Below are 18,645 nucleotides of genomic sequence, written 5' to 3'. Positions count from 1 at the left end.
TTTTTCATGTTCTTTAAGAAGTAGCAACTACTATGAAATTGTATACACTTAGATAAGTTATAATTCCAAATAAATTTTTATTCACTGTCCTCTCAATATTGATTTAAGGAAATGCTTTTTCTTCTGGAAAATTCTTTGGAGTTGATATTTTAGTGATAGCATTTTATTTATTATTAACAATAGATTGCCAAAATAATGAGCATTTGAATAATTAATCATTTTTCCATTTAATCTTAAAATATTAATTTTGTTTTCTTAGATCTTTTGCCTTTATTAGAACCCCCAAATTATAATCATTTTCCATCTCGGCTTTCCTTCTTTCAAAGGCTTTCCCTGTTATCACATATCACAGTTTGATCGATTGTTCCATGATGCTGCTGATCTGAAAGTCAGTAACAGCAGGAAAATCAAAGATCTTTGCTATGATATGGTACTTCTCCAAGGAATCCTTGTCTCAGAACTAAGAGGATGACTCTGGATTGACTTTAAGGCTTGATGAGATGGTATGTCCATGGTTAATTTATGAAGTTAGCCAAACCTATAAAGTTACCCTGAGTGTGAATAACTGAGCAGAGGGCTGGGTAAGCCAGGTGATTTCTGACAGATGGAATCACCGTACTTATTTGTCATACTGCTTCATTTCTGATCTTAGAACCACCACTACAAAGTATTTATAGAATATTAACAGGACATCATATGACATAGTGTAAATGGTTAGACAGCATTGCAACAACTCAGAGAAATCTAATATATTGCCTTGAGTTCACTCAAATTGAGAGAACACCCTATAACAGTTCAGCAAGAAGGAGAAGAAAAGAAGGATAACTTACTTGCTAGGTGCTCGATCTTGCAAATTAGTTAACGCAGCAAAGTTGTTTCGTACAGTTCGCAGGCTCGCTAAGACCTACAACAAAAAAGGATACTTTAAACTTCTTGAAGTAGGGCCATCTTTAAAGCACTTTAAAATGACTTGGCGATTTTAAAAAATGATTTTTTAAATGAAAACTTGATATTGCTTGCAAGCTAGTTTCATATACTGCTAAAGAATCTCCCAGTGCTTAGCGAAGCTTCTATGTATCTATTCAAAATCCAGAGAGGACAGACTGCAAGGATTTTCCACATGTTTCTCCTCATTGTCTATGAATATGGTGACAGCAGCAGCAGTTTCCACAGTATTCCTGGATTCCTCAGTCACCAAAACTATGTCCCAGGCAATATACATATAGTGTTGCATTTTATGCAAACTTGAGATAGTGTGAATATAAAATGTTTGTCAAGTCTCACTTTAGGAATAAAATTTAAAACAAGTTATCCTCAAATTCTCTTCAAAAATTCACCAAAAATGTCATAATTGCAAAGTCAGCAAGCTAAATCAATTTTAAATTTTTTCACCTTTGCCACACGGCCACTCTAGCCAGTAACGAGAAATTCTTTTCTCTGTAAAGGTGATCTGAACCACGAATTAGAAGGTTCTCAGGAATGCATTTCTCACATCAAATGGGACTGCCCTGTGTGTGCACAGTGCCTGGCCCACAGAAGATACTCAATAAAAATGTGCTGAATAAATGAATACACAGACACGACATATCCACACACACAGGACCACTGGGTCCCACTATCTCCGATCGCCCTTCCTTTTCTTAATTCTAGTGAAACTAGAAAGCAGCAGAAGAAATAGAAGTGAGACTAGGAGAGAAAAGTTAGAAGAGCATTACCTCCCTCTCTTTCTCCCAGAATGGGCCTGTTTCCCCCAGGGTGTGGCCGATATCAGGTGAGATTATTGGTAATCTGAGTGACAACCAGAATGTTAAATTTATCGAAGATACAGATTCCAAATGTCCTATGGGGCACTGCATAACAACCCAGACTGCCTGGCTCTGAGATGCATGCACTGTGTGAACTTAGTCAAGTTACATAAACTCTCGACCTCAGTTTCCCCTTCTGTAAACTGGGATAGTGGTATCTACCTCATAGGGTTGCTGTGAAGATGATATGAAATGACAGGTTAGGTGCCATCAACAGTGTCTGGTAAATAGAAAGCACTCAGTGAATAGGAAGCCCATTATGGCAACATTCCACTAGATTAATGATTTGGCGGGTGCCAAGGGAATTTAGTTAATGGCTACCATTGATAGTATGGGAGGGGCAAATTCATAATTGCTCCAAGGGTTCCACAAGCGTTTCTAGAATCTTCTCATCTGGCACTGACCTAGACTAGTGACAGTGTAAGTTTTTTCTAAGATGAAAACATCTTCAGACATTTTTGAAATTGGCATTAATTCTTGTAAGTCACAGGGGTGCTGTTTACATCCCGGGACAGTGACCCTACAGCATTATCCCCTGAAAGAGGCAATGGTGCTTCCTGAGGTGCCAATCGTGATAAACTCAGCCACTGGAAAAACCTGGCTCATTATCACATATAAACGGCTCCCAGCGCTGAAATGTCACGCTGCCGATGACGGAGTATTCAAATAGCCCACTGCTGACATCAGACCACCATGCCTTTCACTAGGCATGAATCTTGAAAGAAGCAGAAATAAACCTGACAAATGATCCTCTGTCATTAAATTACACAGGCTTAATTTATGCTTTAAGAATTTAACATCAAATGCACTGATAAAGCACTTTAAATAAGATTATTGCACTCCCTAGTCGATCCTTTTTCTAGGCAAAATTTTAACCACAGAATTCTGAGAATTTTATTCTAATAAATTATAGTAACGGCACTGCATTTGACAGCTGGGTAAACAGAAATAGCCCTGCAGGTAATTTACGTCAAATGCTCATTCGAAAGGAAACCTTAGTTCATGGAACATATACTGCAATTGTTTTTCTGTAAAAAAGGTTTTTCACTCGTTACAACAAAGATATTAAATTAGACTATTTTGTTTTGGTTTTTAATTTAAATTTAATGTATTTGTTTTGCATAATCTATATCTTCACATGGTGCAGAATTTAAACAGAACAAAAGAGTAGAAGTAAACTGTTTTCCCCTAAATAACAAAGACAGAAACAAAAATTACTGTTACTTCTGAGAGGAGGCAGGTGGATGAGTTGCGGAGGGACCTTCAGGGTGTTAAAAATATCGGTACTGCTCTATTTCTTAAACTGTTGATTTTAGTATTATTCTTTATATGGTAGATAATCACTAGACATAGTTGCTTATATGTATGAAATATTTCAAAGTAAAAAGTGAAAAAAGATATTTTCCTCCCAGCCCCTCCTCCAGGCATACGGCTGCCTGTCCCCTCTGCTAATTGACTTTTAGGTCGTTTCCTAAATTTAGCTTTTACAAAGACTACTGCAGAAAATAGCCTTGTAGATACATCATTGCGTATGTGCACAAGTCTTAGATCATTGTTTTCGTGGTAGGACAAATAATATTTTATGAATTTTATATTGAGTATAAACCACTATCTTCTGCACTATGACACATATGATATCGGCAGAAGTGTAAATAAAAGTTCCAGACAAATCTTATAAGGAGGTGTTGCCCTAGGGCCCATTGATTGTCCTGGGGTCTGCATCCCCAGTGCACTGCTTAGTTTTTTATGCTCTCACTTGCACTGCAGGACACAGAGATGAGGCATCCACCGGCTACGGTGGTGGGGGAGAAGTGGAAACAGTGTTACTCAAGGCCCTGAATTAGGGTTCAATTATTCTCTGCTTTTGTTCTAGGGCAGCTCTCACTCCCCTGAAGTCAACCCTTCAAGAACTATAGGCAAGGGGCCGGCCCAGTGGTGGAGCGGTTAAGTTCGCACATTTCGCTTCGGTGGCCCGGGGTTCGCCGGTTCGGATCCCCGGTGCGGACACGGCACCACTTGGCAATCCATGCTATGGTAGGTGTCCCAGATATAAAGTAAAGGAAGATGGGAACGGATGTTAGCTCAGGGCCAGGCTTCCTCAGAAAAAGGGGAGGGTTGGCGGTGGATGTTAGCTCAGGGCTAATATTCCTCAAAAAAAAAAAAAAAAAAAAAGAACTATAGTCAGAGTTTTAAAGCTCCTCTAATTTTCTTCACTGCTTAATGCTTTCTAACCAAAAAGGTCCCCGGCGTTTTCTGTCACACAGCTCGATGGTTAGAAAATTAAGGTCATTTCTTTCTCTTCTGCCCCTCCAAGCAAAAGCGTAATCAGTCAGAGTCAAAAATAGACTGGGGATGATGTGAAATACATAGACTTTAGGAATTACGATAGTGCTGTGGAAAACTTCTGCACAGAGATGGCTCATGGACTAACCCATGAGAGAGACTAAACGTTATTTACACATACTAGTCTCAGATCTTCTTAGGTACTTCTAAACATTTGTTAACCAATAAGAGTCACTGAAAATCACAGAAAAATGTGGGCTTCGTTAAAAAGTTAAACTGAACACAGCCTAAATGAAATGTATACTTACATAATAATAATTTCTTGAAAAGATTTAAAGAGGAGATTTCTTAAGGAGGGGGGCAATACTATTCTTGTTAAAAACTCCTGCTTAAAAAATAACAAAAACAAAGAAAGAAAGGATTTTGAGGACTGTTTTCATTCCAAATACACTGCATGCCACTAGATGGCGATAAAACACAGATCATGAGTTGCCACGGGCTGGGGCCTTGGTTTTTACGTCCAGAAAAAAAAAGTGGAGTCACATTACGATTATTTATAGGATAGAAAGGTATTTTGATGGAAAAGAAAACCTCTTTCCAAGTTACGTTTTGGTTAAACCATATGAAATGCTGCTTTTGTATGACGAAAAAGGTTGAATGTTAATTTCACATAGTTCAACCTAAAAAGTATTTAGATTCCTAGCAGATGCTGTCATTTACTTTAATGAAGAATAAAGAAAAACCAACAGATAGAAGCAACTGAAATGTGATTATCTTCTTTAATAGCCGGGCAAGGAGATCCTGGCGGATTCGGTGAGAGGGGAACTGTGATGAGACAGCAAGATGGCTGCTGCTGGGTGAAATGGGCAGGGACCCAGGCAGGCATTAAAAACATATTGGCCATGTTCTATTTTCAATGGAATAGTCATGTTCTACAGTGTTAATAACGACATTTTTAATAAAATTATCCCAGGTGCTGTATTTTGGTTAAAGGTAAAATGACTTAGTTGTTCATACCCTGTATTTTTAAATCAGGCATATCTCCTTAGTCTGAATGACATGAGGATCTCTCCAGGTTTCCAAGATATTATTTGGATATTTTCTATCTTTTACTTAAAGATTCCACTTTTTTCCTTTATTAACATTTCATACTTTCAGATGAGAATTCTAATCGATTGAGAGTTTTACAAGGTACTCATGTCACAGATAATGCGACTGGTGGGGCCAGAGGCCACTGACTACAAAGCAGATTGCCTACACTTATCACTGTCTGTCTCCTTGGGTTCCTTTGGTTTCCTTGGGACCCTGCAAGAACTCTGGCCAAATTGTTACTACACTTTCGGGAGGAAAAGGCCAGTTGCCAGTGACATGACCTGGCACAACAATGGGATTCCTCTCAACACCTAGCCTTCCTGCCTAAGGAAATCCCCACCCAGAAAGATTTCAACACAAACATAGGGGAACATTTCAAAACGGAAATAAAATATTTAAAGCTGTCACTTTTAGGGGGGATCAAGAGGATTCTGAGCTTATAGGAGAAAACATTAGAAATTAGAAGTAGAAAAGTGGTTAGGTTAAACATTAGCAAGATTTCCCACCCCACAGCGTTCTAGACATGGTAATAGAGGAGTTTTGTAGGGTTCTTTCTGAAGATCACATCTGTCTAAGATGTTTTAGGTTTCAGCCCTATCCATCAGAGTGGAATATATCCTTGCATGCTTCTTAATTGTCTTATAAAAGGATTTTATTCTCTTAGTTTCACAGGAAACCATGATTGGGGAAAAAAACAGGGAGGGATCGTTTTCATGTTTTGGAGATGTGCTCAGGTAGAAAGAGACGAGTTCTCTCTCCAGAAGAGGGAGAAGACGAGACCGGCTGGAAAAGGCCTTTGACCACTTTTACAAGGAGAGGCCCATTTGAAAGAATTATTGGAAAGAAAATACAGAAAAAAAAAAAAGATATAAAGTAAAATGTCGATGCTAGTTATTTTGGGGTTTGGAATTACGGGAAATTTTCTTTTTCTTCCTTTTGCTTATATTTCTTTTTTAAACTTTTTAGGCAAAAAAGATTTTATTTTGAAAGTAGGATGGCTTTTTCACAAGAAGAATTTAATGTGAAATTCCAAACCCCAAAGCATGCTGGGGAACGGGGAGAAGTTTTTGGCCCATTTGAATATTTCCCTGAGCAATTTGTCTAAAATCGACTGTCTTCTGTCCATTGGTGAAAGCAGCTATGGTACATTAGGGCAAATAATGTTGGTATCACTTCAAGTGACGTAAGCATCTAATATTTTAAGCACTATAGTGTTTAGCATTAAATGATGAATATTGTATCCTGTATTAAAAATTTGAGGAGTTATTGGTTAGGAAAACAAAATAAGCGAGTCGTGCCCAATAGAGCTTAAGAGAGCCACAGACAAACCGCCAATAACCGGGCCTTCTGTCTTACCTGCTTTCCATTAAGATGCTCGATCAATGGTGAAATTGTTCAGGGTAACAGGCTTTTTTTTTTTTTTTAATCCTAGTAGAGCTTTCCAGATCATACACCCTAGTAAAAGGCCATTTGTAAAAACTGTCATGAAGCCACTTAAAAAGAATCTGCAGCCTCTGGGGCAAAAACCACCTTCTACGAGGTGTTCTGAGTCATTAAGCTAATCATAAGCAAACGCTTGTAAATACATTCCAGGATCATTTTCAGGGATCAGATATGCCTACATACTACACAGAGTTGGTTTATATTCAAAGTCCTAATTTCAAGGGTATTAAGTACACATTTATTTAAACAGTTTACTAACAAAGACTGATATTTGACAAATATATATTTCTCAGGGTACTGGAATTCTATTAGTCTTTTGGAGATTACAGGTACACTACAGAAAATGTCTGATTATGCAAAAGACTAGATTTCCTTAGAATTTAACAGCACTGACGGCAAGGACCAAGTCCAATTTATTAATCTATTTATTGGAGATTAATAAATACTGCTTGAAATAAGAGGATAACGTATCATTTACAGAATATTTTTTATCTTTTACTCTATACTTGGATATATATTTCCTACAACAATACCTGGAGATTTTCGTTAGAAGCAAGAATAGCTACGTGAATAGACTCAAGTTGGAATGATTATTTCTACATTTGGTGATGGTTATTTATATTATTTTGCCTGATTTTATCTGTTCAACTAGCTCTCAGCTCTTAGAAATAAAATTATAGGACCTCAATAGTGATCCATTAAAAATCCTTAGCTTTATATGATTTTGTTATCACAAAATATGATTAAAACGTGTCAATTTTTTTGAACATAGAAATATAGATACTAGAAAGAATTTATGATCTCCAGCAAAACCTTAAGCAAACAAGACATTAACCTTCTGAAAGGGATAGTGGTTGTATTCTGTTTTTAATTGCCTGCATTAATTTAAAAAACCCACCATTATACAGTGTGTTATTTATGGATTCATTAAAGTTTTGGCCTAAATTACAGCGATTGCAAAATTTCAGGAAATTTGCAAAAGTGGAAGAATTATACATAATCATACTATATAAAAAATGTTATTAGGCATTTAAAAAAATACCTATTATAACATTTTAGAGGTGAAAGAGCCCTTACTGATAACAACCCTTAAAGTTCATTAAGTATTTTATTTTCTAGAAATTGTGCTGAGCACTTTACAAGCTTGGTATTATTTCAATCTCTTAATAACGTTATGAGCAGGGTAGTCTTGGAATTGTCATTTAGCAGAAGAGAAAACTAGGCTTGGAAAAGTTCAGTGACTTGCCCGAGGCCATTCACTTAGCAAGAGGAGGAGAGAGGTTTGAACTGGGGCCTATCTTTATCCAGCCGAGTCCTTCAGTTTTACCAATTGGAAAAAAAAGAAGTCTTTGAGAAGTTAAATGAGTGGCCCAAGGCCCTGGAGCTGGTTTTGACATCACCCTGATTGTGATTTTTACAACCTCTCTGGATCCTCGTATTCCAGTATTTAACATTTCTTATTAACAGTCAGTGTTGGCTTTAATCCTGTTTCATGCCCCAGGTTAAATAAGTTTTATCCTTTTCTGTCCCTAGTTTGTTTATACCAGTGGCTCTCAACTCTCCTAGAAGAAATGCAGGTGTTTGGATCCGATCCCCAGATTTTTAGATTCAATTGATCAGGGAGGTGGCCTGGGATAAAAGCTTTCTAGGTGATTCTAACGTGCAGCTAGGGTGGAGAAACATTGGTCTATACAAAGAATATCTGGTTAGCAACTGTTTTATACATATTCCAAACGGCTTTAGATCATTTTACCACCTTCTAGCATTTATGTCATGCGGTTAAGGTATTTTCATGATTTGTGTACCTAAAAGGAACAAACTGACATAAATATATCACTCAGTTAAATTTTTGTACAAATGGCATGTCAAAAAAAGAGTAAATAAAGCATCAGGTTGAATTGTAATATTGACTTTCATGCACTGATCATGTACCTAATTATACTAAATGTAATTTAATCCACGATATAGCCGTCTGCTTCTAGTGCTTATGTCACTTAAGGAAATATGGTCCCATTTAAGTATGTCAGTTAGGTAATTTGTAATTTGAAGCAAAGACTCTCTTAGGGTCTTGTATTTATACGAAACAGACCAATAAGGCCAAGGACACATTCTCTAGCATTGCTTTTGAATTACTTGAATGAACCATAGAATTTGTATTTGTACTTGTGAAATGAAATCAAGAACCAGAACTAATTCCCCAAATTAAACTTTCAGATCTGTGAGAAACCTGCCCATTTAACAAACTGTGCTTACCTGAGCAAATGGAGTCACAATCAAGTCATCTCCATGTCTGAAAAAGAAACCAAATCTTGTGTTAGAAGTTGCCGATGACTCTATGACCACTTTTGATCAATATTAAACAGTAAGTTCCACTTGAAAAAATTCTCATAGAGAATTACAGTAATTCCATCCTTACTCTTCAGCACATAGTTCTTCCCAGCCAGGAGGGTGAAAATATGTCTTCCGGGATGTTAACCATTGTCCAGTTCCCTGGGTAAAAAGAGGGGCTTCTTGATCATCAACCAAGGTCACTGTTGCTTATGACGTAAGCACACAGGATATATAATGCAGAAATGGAGTTCCAGCAGCGGGGCCTCTTACGGTAGGTATTAGCAAAGAGTGCTGCAGAAGGAGCTAGCACCTGCAGTGGCTTCGGTGAGAGGCCCCTGGACCGTCTAACATTTGAAGGTGATGAGCATGGAGTGTTCCACATCATCGTGTGTGAGTCTTGGACAGGCTAGGAACTGTAGATGACACGGGGCTGCATCATACACTAATAAAAACCCGGTGAAACTTTTCAACTGACTCATGTCCCAGCCTCTGTAGTTACGGAGGAACGCTGCCCTGTGTGTGCTGTTGCTGCAGCAACCTCAGCTACACCATGCCCCGGGATGCAGGAGCAAGGTGTCAGCATCATGTGCCACGGAGGCAAAGGGAAAGGCAAGGAATGTTGTGCAACATTATACTTGGAGGAAAGTGAGAAACTGGGGCCCAGAGTTCTTCCGTGGTGTTTCTTAGCATGAATAACTCGTGAAAAGGATTTCCAAAATCTCCGAGGGATATTTCTTGATTTAGCTAGCTGAAGCTCTTTAATCAAAAGGGAATGTAATTATTCTACATGGAAAACTTCCTGGACGTGACCCCAACTGAGAACACTGCAACTGGACCGTTTACTCATCATGAAGAATTCTGAAAAGGGCCTGAGTGACCCAAAACAACACTGATGAAATACGCTTCAGCACAAGCAGCGTATGGATGACGTCAGCAAGCAGATCGTTACCAATAATTAGACCAGTTGTTACGGTCATCACCAAATGACTCGGAGACCTTGAAATTCAAAGTGTGGGGAAATAAAAGGCAAAAAAAAAAAAAAAAGGTCGGAACACACTTTAAAGGAAACGTATTATTTTGCATCCCATTAGTTTCAGAATTACATGTTTTGAGGGGCACTTGCTCTTTGTAGAGATTATTCAGATAACCAAAATTAAAGTAATATGAAATCTACATATTTTCCCAAGGTACAGTCTTTTCTTCCATTTTATTCTTTATAATTGCCCGACTATAAAGTTTATTTTCTAAGAACTGAGTCATCTTGACCAAGGCACATCACTGACCTGAAATTAATCTCTGAAAATGTGTCTTCTAAGTTTTTACATGAATTACATTAGATTTGAGTCACTCTAAACTGAAAGAAGTGTGAATATTTATTAAAATATTTAATTCTTTCTTTGGTTGTATTTCATTCCCATGCAATGTAAAAGATCTATTTAGAATAGACATGAGCCTGGCCCAGTGGTGTGGTGGTTAAGTTCTCACGCTCCACTTTGGTGGCCTGGGGTTCGCCGGTCAGATCCTGGGCGCAGACCTGTGTACTACTCATCAAGCCATGCTGTGGTGGCGTCCCATATACAAAATTGAGGAAGACTGGCACAGATGTTAGCTCAGCAACAATCTTCCTCAAGGAAAAAGAGGAAGATTGGCAACAGATGTTAGCTGAGGGCCGATCTTCCTCACCAAAAGAAAGAAAGAAAGAAAGAGTATACAATATTTAGGATAATTTATCAGCCTTGCTTCCTTTCCCTGTCAAAACATAAAGAAAGACAATTATAATTTTAATGAAGGAGATATGGCCGAGAAATGGTTTTTTCTAAATATCTCAAGATTGTCTCATTTTAGTAACAGTGAAATTATTCTGGCATTTCAGTGGCAAATGTCCTCAACAAAGGGCAGGTTCTAGTCTATCCTTTTCAAAATTATGTAATGCTTAAATTATCTTTGAATATATACTGAATATATAATTTTAAAATCTTTGTCTAATTCCTCATCTCAATATTCTCAATATTAAAATATCTTAGGGGAACTACTGTCCTAAGTACAATGATGCAGGTAAGATATTATTTTGTGTATGGAAGAAAATAAATGTAATATGGACATATATTTTAATTGTATCCTATAATTTGCTTATAATAATCAAAAATCAGAACTGAGATCCAGGCAGAAGATTCGTTTTGTTGTTATATACAATTTCGTTCAAAGCATGTGTGAGTTTTAATGAACTGAATAAATGCACACACCAACAAAAGCCTCTGATAGAAAATGATTCTGAAATGCTGCACTTGAACGACACTCTGAAACTGAACCAATTGAGTGTGGTTAAAAGAGATTATAATACCACACAATAAGATTATTGGGGCTTCCTAAGATGAGAAGAGACTGCTAGGGTCCCCTATAAATTGACAGGAAGCTAGAGTCCAATTTGCACAGTGAGCATTGCTGGAGACCTGAAATTATACCTCCTGTTGACATGACTTTTCTAGAGAGGCTTATGTAATATTGTCTTTTATTTAAATAAAAAGAAACAAACATAACAACAACCAACTTTAACAAAAAAGCAACTGGGATCTGCCTTAAGGAAAAAAATTGCTTTTTTTTTTAGGATTGGAGTATTCACAAGGGACAGGTGGTGTGAGAAAGAGGGCTTGGGGGACATTGTATGTATTGTCAAAATTGACTACAGGGGAGCCATTTTAAAATGAAGTCGGGGCTGCCTTTCCAGAGAAAACTGCTTTGCTCTCTTGAACCTTGGACGGAGCAAACCTTCAGACGGGGCCAAAATGGCAATTGTTTTATGAGCAATTGTTTGAGAAGTCAGCAGGAAAACGGATATCCTGATCACAAAGAGTGAGGATTGTGGACTTTCTGAAGATAGAATCAATAGTCAATCAATGTTTAGCCAAGACTAACTTCTGCCTCCAACTCCAGTTAAAATTCTTTGTGACACAAACTTCTCTTTTTTGCCTTTAAAACCCCTGACTTTCACTCCCTAGGGGGACACTGTTGGGGTTTCTACCCGATTCTGTGCTCCCCGAATGGCAATTTTTCAATCCCAAATAAACACTTTTCCTCTCAAACTGGTTTCTGGTTTTGAAGGTTGACAGTATGTAAGCATGTATGCAGGTGGGTGATGAGCAGACTGGTACCCAGGTAACATTCACAGCAGAGTCAGTGGAGGTCTCCAGTCTCATGATGTGGAAGGAGGTGCCGGGTGCTCAGTTGCCTGCTCTGGTCACCCTGGGCTGAACCAGAGTCCCCAGCTCCAGCCCCTGTTTGGGGAGGGCACCCCCTCATCTCTCCCAAAGAGAAGGACTTGCTGAGTCCTGGGCCAGCGCTCCTGGAGGCAGGGAAATACAAGGCTCAATGTGCACTATTGAATTTTCTGTTTTTCCAAAGAGGAATGACAGTAGAGTCAAGAACTACTCCTTATGCCTTTGGCCAGCCTTCCTCTGGTTTTGCATGATTTACTACTTTATTTTCTACCCTCATTCATTCCTAATAAGAAGCCAGAAACACTGCAAGAAACTGAAGGAGAGAAATCCAAAAGCAAGCCCTCTTACAGAGACCTCACTGGGATCCAGAAACTATTCAAGTACTGAAATGTGGACAAGTCTTTCATCATCTTACAAAATAAGTTCAACCAGGGGCTGGCCCCGTGGCTGAGTGGTTAAGTTCGCGTGCTCCGCTGCAGGCGGCCCAGGGTTTCGTTGGTTCAAATCCTGGGTGTGGACATGGCACTGCTCATCAAACCACGCTGAGGCAGCGTCCCACATGCCACAACTAGAAGGACCCACAACGAAGAATATACAACTATGTACCGGGGGGCTTTGGGGAGAAAAAGGAAAAAAATAAAATCTTTAAAAAAAAAAAGTTCAACCAACAGAGCACCTGAAGATACAATTTTGGAAACTAGTTGACTTCAAGATTGTGTTGAGAAACATTAGACAGCAACCTTTCCACGATTTATTATTACCAAACCAGAAGGAAAAGGAGATGCAGTTAACCAGAACAAAGTTTATGCTTTGTGGAGTGAAGACCCCTAATCCTATGATACTAAAAGCATTAGTGGCCACAAAGTACCCGCTGCCCCTGCATAGCAGGCGTCGCAAATCTCAGCAGGACAAGTGGGTGTATGAACAGCGCTGTGAAGAGAAGCCACAGGCGAGGCTCTTTTCTGCATCTAATCTTGTGCAAAGGGTTTGATCTTCTGTGCGTCTCTCTCTGTTGCTATAAAACTAGAAAGGAATTCTCCTCTAGAGTTTGTCGACAGGATTAGGGAATTGATAAGCACATAGATAATTGGTATTTTGAAATCCTGGTGTCTTTTTTCCCTGAGATTCAAAACTATCACCCACTTATCAGTTCCCCTTTGATCCACCTCCTTTAGAATTATAGAGAAACAAGTATGTTCTTATTTTTAATATGTACCTAAAAGTGTTTCTGGAAGCCTAAGCTATTTGACTACACCCAAGGATTCGCCTCAGGAGGAACAGATATACTCATCATTCTCTACTCCCATGCTCACAGAAGCACAGACATAAACAAACAAACAAATACATAACACAAGCTACTTCGTCTTTTGAAAAAGTAGTAATATATATGTATATATATCTTGAATGTAAAACACATATTAACTGCAGAAACTTGGGAAATACCAGAAAAACCATAAGAATAACCCAAAGATAACTGTCAGTAACATTCTCCTGGATGTATGTCAGCATATGTATGTTATATATGATTGTTACAGAATACATGATTTCTTACAGAATTAGAATCATACTGTATATTCATTCCATTGTATACCCTTCTTTTAACATTAAACATATCGAATCATGAAAAATTTTACATGCTTTTATACTTTTAAAACATTTTTAATGATTCCAGTTTATGTTTAGTAATCTCTAAAATTTTCAAGCAGATACCAATTCAAACGTATTAAAATGTAAGTACCAATTCTATTTTAAAATAAAAAATTTTAAACAATTATTTGAATTACTTAAATTCATTTTAGTTCATTCATTCCTTTAAAAATAACTCAGTAAAGGGAACTTGCCTATTTTGATAAAACATTCATAAAACAGTGATAAATATTAAAATACTACATGAGAAATTGGGTTCATTGAGTAATAAATTCATGGAGGTGTTGAATATTTTATGTTGCCTCCCTTTTTAATTAAAATAATGAAACTATGGCTTCAGGCAATAAGAATTTTCTGGAAAATTTGGCTACCAAGCACATTTTGCAAAACCAAATCATATTTTTCCATAGATGTCACTTTAAAAGGATGATTTGTTTTTCCAAAAAATAATATTGGCTCTCAGAAATTATAAATGTCACATTCGAGAATATAATGAACACTTTAAAAGTACTTATGAAGGAGGCATTATGATTTTGATAACCTCCTAGTAGACAATATACTGCTAAAACAAACAAAAACACAAATGAAAACTCTGCTTCATTAGTGTGAGATTCACCTGCGGATATGGCTCCTCTGTAATGCTTGGCCTTTTAATTTAGAACTAGCTCCACTGTAAGTCAAAAAAAAAAAAAAAAATTAAGTAGTACCTCCATTTATGAAACCCCAGGGAATGAAGTTCTCTATAACAAAGCCAACCTCAGCCACACCTGAATGCTGAACGTGATTTTCCTCTTTGAAGCTATTGCCGCTTAGAACTGAAGTAATCCATTTAACACAAAGCTTAGTTCTGTGGTCAAAAGTCACAACTACCGAAACTTGCCATTTTGGCAAGAAAGTCCAGCAACATTCTACTGACAACCAAAAATAATGTAAATTAATATAAGAGCAAAACTAAAGCTGTTCAGGATTGTCTAGCGTAATATCTTCCAATCGGAAATTTTTCAGGGTCGAGCTCTAAGCCACATTTGTATCTATATAAACAGCGTTGATGGGTTTTTGATAATGCTAACTAAAATTATCAGTCACCAAGCAGAAATGTTTATCCCCATTTGAAGAACACCTTTGTATTTATATTCCTTATTAGCACAAAAAGGAAAAATGAAATTATAGCCTCTTAAAAAGAATTGTAACAGACAAATAAGCTAATACAAAAACAGATGAATGAGGCCATCCAAGTTCTTCACTTCATGAGGAAACAGCCTACCCTATGCACTTTTAACCCTTTCTTGCTCTTGAATTGTAATTTCCTAACAGACTTGAGTAGTAACTTATCCAGAAGTCTCTTCCATGACGCCCAGTAAAGTATCTCAATGTCTTGTTGGTTTCAGCACTGGGGGCCCTTGTAATATGTTACCATTATTTTTTTACTTCTTAAAACGAGCTTTCAATACAATTATTTTAAAAGATCAGAGTACAAATATCCAACAAAATTATAAATAATAGCAGTAATAATTGCAGACAATTATAATTATTATAACAGTAATGATAACCAACATTCATCAAATGATTGCTATGTGCCAGGGACTATGCAAAGTACTTTACATTGATTATTTCTTACTAAATGCTTTTTGTAGACAAGGAAAGGGAGGTCCAAGAAGGACAAAAATCACATGCCTGTGGAGTGATAGGGCCAGGATTCAAATTCAGGCAGTAAGGGTCTGTGCTTAGACACTGTGCAATTCTGTGTCTATAATATATTTATCAGTGCCAAAGCACGTACAAACCAATGTCCAATTTCTAGTACATTGTCTATTTCATGAAAGTGATATGTATGATAAAGACAACAAATAGGGGACTGCCCAGCAGCATAGTGGTTAAGTTCGTGCGCTCCACTTGGGTGGCCTGGGGTTTGCTGGGTCAGATCCTGGGCGGGGACCTACATACCACTTATCAAGCCATGCTGTGGTGGCATCTCACACAGAAGAACTAGTAGGACTTATAACTAGGATATACAGCTATGTATTGGGGCTTTGGGGAGGAAAAAAAAAAAGGAGGAAGATTGGCAACAGATGTTAGCTCAGTGCCAATCTTCATTGCCAAAAAAAAAAGGCATTTTAAAAAAAGGCAACAAATAGGAGAGTTACATATAAATGAAAAAAAAATCAAAATGTGGGGAGGGAAGAGGGCAGAAGGATGAATGGCACATGTGTATGGTGATGGGTTGTAATTAGTCTTTGGGTGGTGAACATGATGTAATCTACACAGAGTTGAAACATGATGTACATCTCAAATTTATATAATGTATATAATGTTATAAACCAATGTTACCACCATAGAAAAAAAAATTTTTAAATCAAAACAACAAAAACATTACCAATGACTTACAAAACAAAACAAGCTCTGCCTAACTATTGCTTTTCATGTCTTACCACCTTAAAATAAAATAATAAATAAAATGAAAATAATTTGTGGTTTCCCAACAAGTGATGGTTCTGGCTGAGAGTTAAACATCACATGTGCATATTCAGAGTGTAGTAAAACTGCACGCATGCTCTAAGTAACAAAGGCCTCTGAAGGTGGCATTTATGTGCACATACTTTGTATGTAAATATCCATATGTAAATTTATGTGTGTATGTGTGTGTGTGTGTGTGTTTAATCCTAGGGAAATTTTGTGGGCTTTCTTTCCTTTGACATAAGCATTTTGGTTTTCTGCCTTCCATCTTTCAAATGACGAGGGAGAAGTTACTGTGGGGGAAAAAACTCACCACCACCCTTATCAGCATAAAGAAAATTTATTACATTATTTTGACTCTACTATCAATGGAAAAACTCTTTAAAGAACATCTGCTCTGCAAACATTACATTTTAAGGCATATTTTATATGATTAAAAACATCATATAATGTATTGATGCAGAGTCATCAGTTGGAACAAATGTACCACTCTGGTGTGGGAGCAGGAAGTAATCTCTGTACCTTCCTAGTAATTTTGCTGTGAAACTAAAACTGCTCTAAAAATTAAAGTCTTAACAAAAAGTAAAAAAGAAAAATATACCATGTGACTTTAGAAATTGATGTGACCTTAGAAGTTACTTAGTCTTCTGACATTTAAATTATTTTCTCACTTCTTATTCACATTTTAAGAATTAAGACGTGGCCTGATATTTGAACAAAAAATCCTTAAAAAAAACCCCTCAGTTTTTGGCCCATGTGTGCTCATATCACTCGCACTGACGATAAAACAAATGGAATTGGAGTTAACACAACATAAGCCAAAATTCTCTAGCCTTTGTGTAATCTCTACTTGTCATAAAACAAAAATTTAGGCTTCATTAGAAAACCTATATGATGCCAGTAAATGCCCTCAAATGTGTTAGTTATGTGATGGAACGAAAAAGACAATCTGTTTTCAAAATTATGTATCAAAACATTTTCCAACTTCAATAAGTTAAGTGTTTTGCACATGTGTATAGACACACTCACTAAGCATATTGTTTAATAAAAGCCAATACAATAGAGAGATTCTTCCAGGCGTGTTGATGTCACAATGTATTATCCCCAGAATACTGCTTTCCCTGGAGGGGGAAGAAGGAAGGGGGAAAGGGTTGAGTACACAGCAAGCTTTCACAAATGCCCTCACTCTGTGTTCTAGGAACAGATTCTTCTTTCACAGTTTATCTTATTTGACAGCCGTTCTTAACGTCAATGGCTCCGCCCTCTTGGTTTCTCTGGCTTCCTGGGAGAAAGATTTATGGGTAGCTAGTGCAACAATTTTCTAAGATATTTATGCAGTAAAAAGATTCAGTAGGTTAAAAGGAAGGGAGTGATCAAATAGAGAGGAGTGAGAGCAGTACGTCTTATGTGTGCCTACTATGTGCCAGACACTGTGCTCTACCAGCACACAGTACTTAAATCTGACGACTCTGCATTAGATGGATGCTCATATTCCCATTCTAAGATAAGGAACTAGGTTCTGAGAACTTAAGTAATTCACTGGCAGTCACACCCTTGGCAAGCGGCAGAGTTCAGTGATTTCCAAATGCCAAGCTGAGATCTTGTGCCTGCCCAACAGAGTGTTCATTGGTCTTTGTCAGAGTGAGAACAAACATGGACCATGGAAAGAGGTTTGTAGAAAGCTAAACATATTCCTTTGGAAAACTCTCCTTTATTCTGAGATCATGCCCTTTCTTTTTTATTGAAGTGGAAATGCCTTTTAAAAGTAAAATCATTGTGTATATTGATGGGAATTTTCTTGTTAATGTTCTTTACTTGGCAAAGTAAGCAGTTAGTAACCCTAGGCCAGTCACCCAGGTGGTTTCTGAGATCTTACTGAGTCATGCCATCCCAAGCATGGAAATGTGCAGTGTAGCTGGTTTTAAACTCAGGATTTAAAATACTGTTTGGTTTCTACCACACATGTCACTTTCTGTGTGCTCAAATGAATTCAGACTATTCTGAAGCCACATAGAAGTATATATTCTAGACTCTAGAACAGCACTGTCCAACAGAAATTTCTGCAATGATGGAAATATCCTCTATCTCTGCAGTCCACCCCAGTATCCACTTGTCATATGTGGCTACTTAGCACTGGAAATGTGGCTAATGCAAGTGAATTTTACTTTCATTTAATTTTAATTAATTTAAACTAAGAGAAAGTCACAGATGGCAAATGGCTATCATGTTGACCAGTGAAGTTCTTGAGCAATCCTTACAAAACTTCAGTTTTAATTCATCCAAGGGAAGACAATGTTTTACATAACTGGGAAAAAAAGCACCTACTCTAAGCTTGGGGGCCAAAAAGCATTAATACATTAGCATAACAAAAATTA

General features: G+C 37.4%; 1 protein-coding gene across 27 annotated transcripts in view; it reads right to left on the bottom strand.

Annotated features, from left to right (window-relative positions):
• Positions 1-18,645, bottom strand: part of PDE4D (phosphodiesterase 4D) — a 1,371,041-nt gene that overhangs the window by 181,998 nt on the left and 1,170,398 nt on the right. For all 27 annotated transcript variants that reach the window (XM_070245831.1, XM_070245829.1, XM_023625252.2 and 24 more), the window contains 2 exon segments: positions 8,877-8,913; positions 831-904 (listed from right to left, as the gene is read on the bottom strand). In XM_070245831.1, coding sequence (XP_070101932.1) covers positions 831-904; positions 8,877-8,913 — 111 coding nt within the window.

The sequence above is a fragment of the Equus caballus genome, chromosome 21 (assembly GCF_041296265.1).
Source record: "Equus caballus isolate H_3958 breed thoroughbred chromosome 21, TB-T2T, whole genome shotgun sequence".
Taxonomy (NCBI): Eukaryota; Metazoa; Chordata; class Mammalia; order Perissodactyla; family Equidae; genus Equus; species Equus caballus.
This window is presented reverse-complemented; position numbering and strand designations above follow the sequence as displayed.